We start from the raw sequence: 10,396 nt of genomic DNA on the forward strand, positions 1-10,396 counted from the left end.
AATAACTTCTAATATGCCTTGTCCAATTAGTACTTCTCTTGAAAAATGAATAAAAACCACACAACAACTTCCACTAAACCTTGTCAAACTATTACTAGAATCATGAGAATACTTTTGAAAACCTTAACATCTTCAGTACCATGACGCTTTTTCATATTCATTTTGCTTAACTATTTGGTGATTTTATACAGCTTCGGAAACTTATCTGTGGCATTAATTTAGTGAAGACTGTGGCCATTAATCTTCTGACCACCATAGATTCTTCCTAATGTCAATAAAATGGTCCAATCTTACACAAATCTCCAGGTAAAAATGTGTGTCGGTTTTGAAGGGGTTACTAGCTATCCCTAGAATCACGCAAACTCCTTTGAAAATCACTAATAACTTGTACTTCACTCCTCTTTTTTTAATAACAACGAAATATTTATGGCTGTGGGGTCTTTGTTTAGCCGTTAAATCTCACAGTATGACGACATTGATAAGAAACGTTAGCTTGTTATAGGAATAAAAATAATCTTCCTACTGTGTGTGATGATTTAATGAGTTCCTGTCGCTAGGGAGTGGGTACGTTACTGAAGATAGCGACGGAAATTCTCTCTCTCTCTCTCTCTCTCTCTCTCTCTCTCTACAATAGAATGACGCTGAAAATATTTACTCTTCGTCAGACACACACATACACGTTTCCTAACAACAACACACATGATAATCGATGAGCATGACCTTGTGAGGCAGTGTCCGTGTCCTCGCGCTATTATGAGTTATGACAATCTGCCTCATTTTCCTCAGTGCTGTAATATTGGGATTGCAATAAGTCTGCTAATAATGCAACATGTGAGGGAAGGACATTAAATCCGGACATTTTCTTTATTACTTTCCTTGATGCGTCAGTAAAGGGGGGAAGCAACACAAAATCGTCATTTGTATTAATTTAAAACAGAATACGTCTTCCTCATTCTTCTTCTGCCTTCGTTTTTTCCCATTCTTTCAGTATTATTCATGTATTTTTCTTTATTCATTTAAGACTGAACACGTCTTCCCTCATTCTTCTTCCCTTTATTTTTTTTTTTTTTTTTTTTTCTTAACTTCTCCCTGTACTATTTATCTATTTATTTTCTTCCGTTCGATCCTTACAAAATCATGCTCTTCAACAACTTAAACATAGAGCTTCTAAATTTGAATCAGTTACTTATTATATATTATTATAGTTATCATCGTTTTCTTCAACATTTTATCTATTCAATGTACGCATCCAAATTTGATCCAATCCTCTTGTTATTATAATAATTGGCTTCTTCTTCAACAATTAACCATGTAACATCTAAGCGTGATCCATTTAATTATATGTCAGTTGCCTTCGTATTTTTCAACGTTTTTACTGTTCTCGGTGATTTCCAACAGACTGTATAGGAACTTAGTGGAATAATCCTTAAGGGAGACGAAAAAAAAGTTCCTCAAAAAGAAAAGAAAAGAAAAATCGACCTAGCATTTATGTAGCCATTGAAAACTGTTGAGAGTTGAGTGGTTACAAAATTAATGTTCACAACTCCAAGAAATCAAAAGTCAGCTTCCCTTTTTCTTACATTGGTACATAATATTTGTGAAAATACCAATAAAATCCTGAATATTTAATGAAAACACTGGTAACTTCATTAGAATCTGTTCAGTGTATATGAAGAATCCTTGTATACTATGAATCACATTCTGAAACTGCTCCACAGCTGCGCAACATTCTTAAAGGATAATAAAAGTTAAGCCATCCGGATTTTTAAAGATTTGACGATTTTGTACATTTCGATAAGCTTGTTTTTCATAGAATGTGGACTTGTCACGGGAATTTATGGGCTAAAGGAGGTATTTTGGGGGTACCTCCTATCTGAAAGCCCACCAATAAAGGAACCGTTAGCCCGAGTTGAAGCTTGAGTTGAGTGGTTACAAAATTAATGTTCACAACTCCAAGAAATCAAAAGTCAGCTTCCCTTTTTCTTACATTGGTACATAATATTTGTGAAAATACCAATAAAATCCTGAATATTTAATGAAAACACTGGTAACTTCATTAGAATCTGTTCAGTGTATATGAAGAATCCTTGTATACTATGAATCACATTCTGAAACTGCTCCACAGCTGCGCAACATTCTTAAAGGATAATAAAAGTTAAGCCATCCGGATTTTTAAAGATTTGACGATTTTGTGCATTTCGATAAGCTTGTTTTTCATAGAATGTGGACTTGTCACGGGAATTTATGGGCTAAAGGAGGTATTTTGGGGGTACCTCCTATCTGAAAGCCCACCAATAAAGGAACCGTTAGCCCGAGTTGAAGCTTTACCCATTCAGTACCATGACGCGTTTTTCCTGTTCATTCTGGTTACTATTTGGTGATTTTGTACAGCTTCAGAACCTCATGTAGGGATTGAAATAGTGAAGACTGTGGCCATACATCTTCTGACCTCCATAGACCCTTCCTAAAGTCAATAAAATCGTCTAATCATACCCAAAAACTCAAGGTAGAAATGCGTTCCAGTACTGAAGGTGTTAACTGGGTAAACACCTTTGATAACTCTGCTATTATATTTGTGACTTGAAAATTATTGATACGAGAACATTTTTCTTGATAGGTGGAGCAATGAAAAAAAAAAATCTTGAGAATACCAATAATTTCCACATGAACCTCTCGACTCTACAAAATCTTCAATAAATTGTCTCATATACCGTAAACAAACTTATACACATCAGCAACTTCACGCGATAATGTATAATGAAAAGTTTGAGTATATCTTCCGCCTCCTCCTCTTGCTTCCTCCTCCTCCTCCTCCTCCTTTTTATTTTTCATTATCTCACCTCCTCCACCCCCTTCTCTTGTAAACACTCTCTTATCTCCTCTCTCCCTTCTTTATTCAACTTCTTTTCTATCTGGTCTCTCTCTCTCTCTCTCTCTCTCTCTCTCTCTCTCTCTCTCTCTCTCTCTCTCGTTTTTCATATGTAGGCTATCCTTTTTTCTCTCTTTCCTTCCTTCTTTATTTTTCCTGTGTTAGTTATTTCCTTATCTTCCATTTTCTTTTTCTTCCTCCTTATATTCTTCTCTCTCTCTCTCTCTCTCTCTCTCTCTCTCTCTCTCTCTCTCTCTCTCTCTCTCTTTCATTTCTCTTTTCCTTTACTTTCCCATCTTATTCCCTCTTATCTTTCCTCTTTCCTTCTCTTACTTCTTTGCTCTCTCTCTCTCTCTCTCTCTCTCTCTCTCTCTCTCTCTCTCTCTCTCTTAATTAAGATTCTCTAACTACTTGCGCATTTAGCCACGGAATGCATCACGTGATATTTAAAGGAGGAATTTTAAGTATGTACAGAGAGAGAGAGAGAGAGAGAGAGAGAGAGAGAGAGAGAGAAAAAAATGCGCAGTTTGTTTTGGTGCAACAGGCGAATTCTGTTATTGATTCCTCGCTTAATGTTTCGCTCGGGGTTTTCTGCATATATCAATCTTTTCCATATTTCTCACTCCTTTCAAAGCGCCAGAAGTGGAGCATGTAGCTTTTCATTATCTCTCAAGCTATTTCCGGTACCTGATAATGAACGAGAAGAAGAAATGGTGGAGTAATAACGCGTTTGAAATAGTGTGAGAGTTGGTGTATAATTCTGAATAAAGTAAGAGGTACCATTGAGAGCGCTGAGTCGAAGATATCCTGTACATTTCGCTCAAAATTCGCACACGTAACCCATTAACTTCCCTTCCTTTCAATAATAAATCTCCAAACGATACGATAGTACAAGTTAATCCATACATAACTCACCTACAATAACCAATACGTGAGGAAAAGGTGCAGGATTTGAAAATGTAAGAGCCAAGTAATATGAACACAGGCTGACGAACCGTAAAATAAAAGGTCTATCTATGTGAGTGAAGTCGACCCACCTCCGCCAAGCCCAATGGAGTGGCTGGGCTGGGAGGGCGTGTCTCGTTGCCAGCAGTGAGGGTAAAAATACCTGTACCCATCAAAACAACAGACACTGAAACATGCTCCCGGCAGTGACTGTATTCTTAGCCCCTGTGCATCTATTCGCAAAGGCCACTGCATTGACAAACAGGAGGGAGCGAGACTGAGAAAGAGGGAGAGGAAGAGACGAAAGGGAGAAGACCAAGAGGGAGAAGGAAGGGGTACATATTGAAAAAAAGAAGTGAATCGTAAGACAACACGTGTTCTTAAAAAAAATGTTTCGATTGATTCTTGTTTAATCATCACCGGAATCATGAAAATAAACTTGAATATATATTTCAAAACTGAGAAATCTGGAGGATACAAACAAATAGCTTAATTCTTATGTACACAATCAGTTTAGCAGGTAAGAAAGGACATTTTGCCAATAGATTAGAGAAAACCAAGAGACGGAATATAGTAAGGACGGGAGGAGAAGAAAAAGAGGAAGAAGAAGAACAACAAAAAAGAAGATTATGGCATGATGTAATAAGGGATCAATGAATCATTATTAATACCAATAAGAGATTAATAAATGATAATAAGAAAACAGGTATTAAGAATATCATGCATCAGTCAAGAGATAACCGGGGGGAGGGAGAGAGAGAAAAAGGGGGCGGAGAAAGAGGAAGAAGGGAAAAACATAAGAGATGGCAACAAGATAATGTAAGGAATAAGAAAACACGAAAATAGATGTATTATTACTGAAAATCATTGTTAGAGGTAGTTACCAAAGACGGAAATATAATAGGAAGAGAACAGAAGCATCATGCATCAGGCAGAGAGAGAGAGAGAGAGAGAGAGAGAGAGAAAAAAAAAAAGAACGAAGTAAAGGGAATTAAAAATATAAGCATTATTTCTAAGTAAGAACAGATAAACAACATAAAAAAAAAAAGTTAGATAACGGACACATCACACATCGGGCAAGAGAGAGAGAGAGAGAGAGAACGTGGAAGGGGGAGAGGGGGCAACAGCAGACACCGGCGACTATATAGGTAGAGAGAGAGAGAGAGAGAGAGAGACTGAAACCACACCAAAAGCTGACGCTCTCCCCGCCTTGCCTGCATTTCTACTCAAGCCTTCACGCGCGACACAGTAACTTCACCCCACGTCTCCTCCCACTTTCCTCCTGCGTGTCACAGCCATGGAGACCAGCGCACTGCCTCAAATCAACACCCTGGACGACCTCATAGGGGAACTGTACAAGGTGTTTGACGGTGACGAGGTGAATGTTGATTACGTGAACTACCTTATGTCCTCCTACAAATCCAACCCGCTGGACTGGAAGAAATTCGCCAAGTTTGATCGATACAGGTGAGTGAGGGCATGGCAGGTGGTGTGAACGAGGGAATTGGGTTGTTATGGTTGTTGTGGTTCTTTGGCGTTGTGTTGTAATGAGTGAGGTTGTTGGAAAGGTTGTTAATGCCTGTGGTTGTTCAATGAATGTGTGTGGGTGCGTGTCTGGTGGGTTTTAAGTTTGTGTCTGTGTTGGGGACGTTTAAAGGTGTGTGTGTGTGTGTGTGTGTGTGTGTGTGTGTGTGTGTGTGTGTGTTAGGGCGCCTTTAAGTGTGTGTGTGTGTGTGTGTGTGTATAGAGCTGGTTGGGTTGTAATGATTATGATTACATGTTCCAGTCTTTCTGTCTGTCTTACACACACACACACACACACACACACACACACACACACGCACTTATTATTGTTATCGTTTATTATCAATCGCTAACATTATTATTATTATTGTTTCTATTGTTACTATTACTGATTATTATTATTATTATTATTATTATTATTATTATAATTATTACTACTGCTACTGCCACCATCACCACCACCACCACTTGTACCCACACCACCACGACGACCAGTCTTTCAATAATGAACGGACACGCATTCATTAAACAAAATTATCATGAAAGTGTAAAAAAAAAAAAAAAAAAAAAAATTAGGGAAGAAAAATATATTGACCCAAGTGTTTTAGGTGCAGTACAAGTGTAGTAAATGATTAGATGCAGGTGTAGGAAAGATGTGAATTTGTATCATCAGATTCCTCAGGTAACGTAGTTTAACCCACCCACCACCACCACCACCGCCTCTCAGACATCCACTCCCGGCCTCCTCCACTCCCTGGAGCGGCCCTACCGTTACTGCGACACTAACCCCTTCAGTGCTATGATGCGTTTCCATATTCATTCTGCTTACTACTTGGTGATTTTATTCACCTTCAGAAACTCATGTGGGTTATCAAGATAGTGAAAACTGTGTCCATTAACCTTCTTCCTTCCAAAGAGCCTTCCTAATGTCAATAAAATGGTCTAATCGTTTACAAATCTCAAAGTAAAAATGTGTTCCAGTATTGAAGGGGTTAAGAACACAGTTTGGGTTTGTTAGTTCGTTGGTTTGTCAGTCAGTCAAGTCAGTCGATGAGTTTAGTCAGTCGGTTATTTAGTTGGTTAATCAGTTAGTCAATCAGTCAGTTAGTTATTTTGCTTAATCAGTTGAGTTGGGCAGTTTGTCAGTCAAGGAAGCGTGACATCAATAGAACCGCCAGGCCAGGCAGTCTTCGTGTGTTGTGGCGATGTTCACGCTGGTCAGCTGAGGGTGTGGCCGTCAGGAATGCAGCTACGGTGTGGTCGTAATGAACTGCTGCACACTTATCTAGAATATTAGGTAGTGTGATCTGATTATGAAGTATGCTTTAATAGTTAACCCTACCAAAAATAAAGGTAACACACACACATACATACATACATACACACACACACAAGGACAGCTAATCACCAAACTGTATTATCCTCACAATTTTATGCCAATTATCTCACAAACTTGAAATACATTTAGAAGCGTTAATTTCAAGACACTTCTCATCTTGAACACAAATATTTCTTTTTAACTATTGTTCGTTTTCTTTGATTTATTTATTTTCTTACATATTTTCTATAGCCCTTGATCACCACAATACACGAACAATATCAGGCATATTTACCGCGTTATTACATGTCTTCGATAACACAGCGGTCTCAGGTTTTCTCTTCGTAACCCGCTCGTCAGAAAACAAGATATCACATTTCTATGGAGGTCTGAAATAAGATATGACCGAATTTTCTTGATTTTTCCCATAGTGAAGCCTTGGTAGATGGGAAAACTATACCATTCTTTATTTCGTTGTTATTTCTTTCTTTATTCATATATTCGTACTCTCTCTCTCTCTCTCTCTCTCTCTCTCTCTCTCTCTCTCTCTCTCTCTCTCTCTCTCTCTCTCTCTCTCTCTCTTCATTTTCGCTGATCTCTCCCTTTTCTTCCTCACCCTTTCCTTCTTGCTACCAGTTCTCTTTCTCTCTTCCTTCTTCTACCACCCGCCTTTACTCTCTCAATCCTCTCTCTATCCCTTTGCCTCCTTCTTGCTCCTTTCTTCCCTCACTCTTCCTCAACTCTCACTCTCCCTCAACTCTCACTCTTCCTTCTGCCTCCTCACCCTCTCTCGCCGTCCTTTTACCCTTGCCAGTGTTATTAATGTTTTCTCCTCACGAATGCAAGCAGTGTTACCAGTGCAGTGTTGATTGTTGCTGTCTTGAACCTTTAACCCAGTGGTTCTTAACCTATATAGGGGTACGAGACATGGTAGCCGGTGCAATGGTACCGTATATTTACGATGAGAAAGTAAAACATATATTTTCCTAATTTTTCTCTTACCATAATTGTCTCATTTTTTAAGTTAGTGCTGTAAACAATTTCTTTACTTTTCTATGGTTTAATTTACATTTTCTTGAGATCTCGTACTAAAATGTGCTGATGTATTATGTAGTATTACTCATAATTAGTTATAATTTGCATTCATTCAATCCTACTAATTGACACTTTTCATTTGAAATAAAAAAAAAAGTGCCTTTGTTCAGTAATTAAAAAATCTAATAATTTCTCAGCAAGGTTTTTATCACTAATCCTTTTCATATGTTTGTATAGTATTTATATTGGAGGGGCTACGAAAATTTTTCCTGAGATATCAAGGAGTACGGGCACTGAAGAAGGTTAAGAACCACTGCCTTAAACCCCTTCAATACAATGACGCATTTTCATATTCATTCTGGTTACTATTTGGTGATTTTATACAGCTTCAGAAACTTATGTGGGGGATTAGAATAGGGAAGATTGTGGCCATTAATTCATACCTCCATAGACCCTTCCTAATGTTAATAATGTAATCGTACACAAAACTCATGATAAAAATGCGTCCCATCGCTGAAGGGGTTAATGTTTTTGACAGAGAGAGAGAGAGTGAGAGAGAGTGAGAGTGAGTGAGTGAAAGTACGAATATATGAATGCATGACTAAATTTACATGTTGAATTGCTTCATTCCTTCATTCATTCATTCATTCATTCATTCATTCATTCATTCACTCACTCACTCACTCACTCACTCACTCACTTACTCACTCACTCACCCATCCACACATCCTCCCACTCACTAACTCATCCGCCCATCCCCACACACACCCACTTCACACCCATCCACTCCTCACTCACTCACTCACTCATCCCATTATCAGCTCCTCGTATACCTACAGAATAGAGATCCTTTCCAGACAGAATCATCTTATCACGAATACCTCCACCAATATTCGCAGGTCATTCCGTCTGTTTCGCCCGAGGTTTCACGATGTCGTCACGTGATGCAGGTTACGTAAAGCACACCAGTGGAGTCTTGAGATAGGGAACAATGCCCTTATCTCTTTTATCTCTGGCCCCTCGAGGAATAACAACCTCTCAGCTTTTGTCTTCATTGTGCAAATTTCACTGCAGATTAGTTGTGGTGAAGAAGAAAATTGTTATGGGTGAAATGAAAGAGAGAATGATGACCGGTAGGAGTAAAAGAGTGCAATAAAAGTTGTGATTAGTGGTGAAGAATTGAGTCAAGGGTAAAATAAAAAGGGGAAAAAAAAAATGTGTGTGATAGTAAATCTTGTCTGTGCTGAGTTGTTTCATCTCACTTGTACGGTAGTGGTGAAAACTTACGGTGTTATTGAGGAAGTAAAGAGAAAAAGGATGAGTGAATAATAAGTAGAAAAAAAGAAAAAAAAAACACTAAAACACTTATTCACCCTAACACCAAAATAACTTATTCACCCTTAAACACTAAAAAACTCTTATTCACCCTAAAACACTCAAAATACACTCTTATTCACCTTACAGCAAAACAAGAAACACTTATTCACCCTAAAACACTCTTATTCACTCTAAAACATTCACAAAACACTCTTATTCACCCTATAACACTCTATCACCCTAAAACACCCCAAAACACACTTATTCATCCTAAAGCACCCTTATTCACCCTAACACTGAAAGACACTCTTGTTCACCTTAAAACACTAAAAAAAAACACTCTTATTCACTCTAAAACCAGAGAGAGAGAGAGAGAGAGAGAGAGAGAGAGAGTAAACAATTGCTATAACAGATAATCACTATCTCTTACTATCTTAACGATCTTAATATCGATAACGAAAAAAAAAAAAAGAAGAAAAGGAAGATAGATAGATAGATAGATAGATAGATAAATGGATAATAACAATAGTAATAGCAACTAACTAGAGAGAGAGAGAGAGAGAGAGAGAGAGAGAGAGAGAGAGAGAGAGAGAGAGAGAGGAGTGAGTAAACAATTGCTTTAACAGATAAACACTATCTTTTAATATCTTAATTTATTTATGTTTTCCTTGTGTATTGATTTTCCGTTCTCTTATCTTTTATATTTGCATTTATTGTGTTTATTATTTAAGTTACTTGTAAATCTGAAAGGTGTTGAAGTATGGCTGCAGGGAATACAAGGAAATGATTCAGGGGGTGGGGGGGTGATGGAAGATTTGAACATAAGTGGCCCTTCTCATCCTTTATTAGTCTCTCTCTCTCTCTCTCTCTCTCTCTCTCTCTCTCTCTCTCTCTCTCTCTCTCTCTCTCTCTCTCTCTCTCTCTCGTTGTTGTTGCTAGTGTTATCTATGTCTATCTATCTATCTTTTTCTTCTTCTTCTTCTTCTTCTTCTTCTTCTTCCTCCTCAGGCATCTAAAAGAAAGAAAAGATTGACAAAAAAGTGTTTCGTGTCAAATCATAATGCGATGCTTAGAGAAGAAAGACTACGTGCTGTGTGGTAGGAAGGCAAGAAGATGTTGGTGATAGAATGATAGAATACTGAATCAAATAATGAGAGTTAATTTTCCACCGCGCCAGCATCACCAGCATCACTAAATGTATGCGTGTGTTTTGAGAGGGTAGAGAGCCGCGCGCAGTATTAAGAACCTTTATCTCGGACAAGTGGATCAAACTCGTCCTTGGTGATAGGGTTAAGCTGTGGCTCGTGTGACCATGACCTGCGGTGGAACTTTAGTCTTATTCTGTAGCTTCAAGAGTCAGCGATCCACGGAATCCTTTTGTTTGTTGA

The 10,396-nt window shown here is 38.2% G+C and overlaps 1 protein-coding gene across 1 annotated transcript in view; it reads left to right on the forward strand.

Annotated features, from left to right (window-relative positions):
- The first annotated feature begins 4,971 nt into the window (after positions 1-4,971).
- LOC123503266 (cysteine dioxygenase type 1-like) overlaps positions 4,972-10,396 on the forward strand; it is an 18,128-nt gene continuing 12,703 nt past the window's right edge. The window contains exon 1 of the mRNA XM_045252891.1: positions 4,972-5,281. Within this exon, the coding sequence (XP_045108826.1) occupies positions 5,112-5,281 (170 nt within the window). The 5' untranslated portion in view covers positions 4,972-5,111. The remainder of the gene's footprint in view (positions 5,282-10,396) is intronic.

Source organism: Portunus trituberculatus, chromosome 13 (genome assembly GCF_017591435.1).
Source record: "Portunus trituberculatus isolate SZX2019 chromosome 13, ASM1759143v1, whole genome shotgun sequence".
In the NCBI taxonomy this organism is placed as follows: domain Eukaryota; kingdom Metazoa; phylum Arthropoda; class Malacostraca; order Decapoda; family Portunidae; genus Portunus; species Portunus trituberculatus.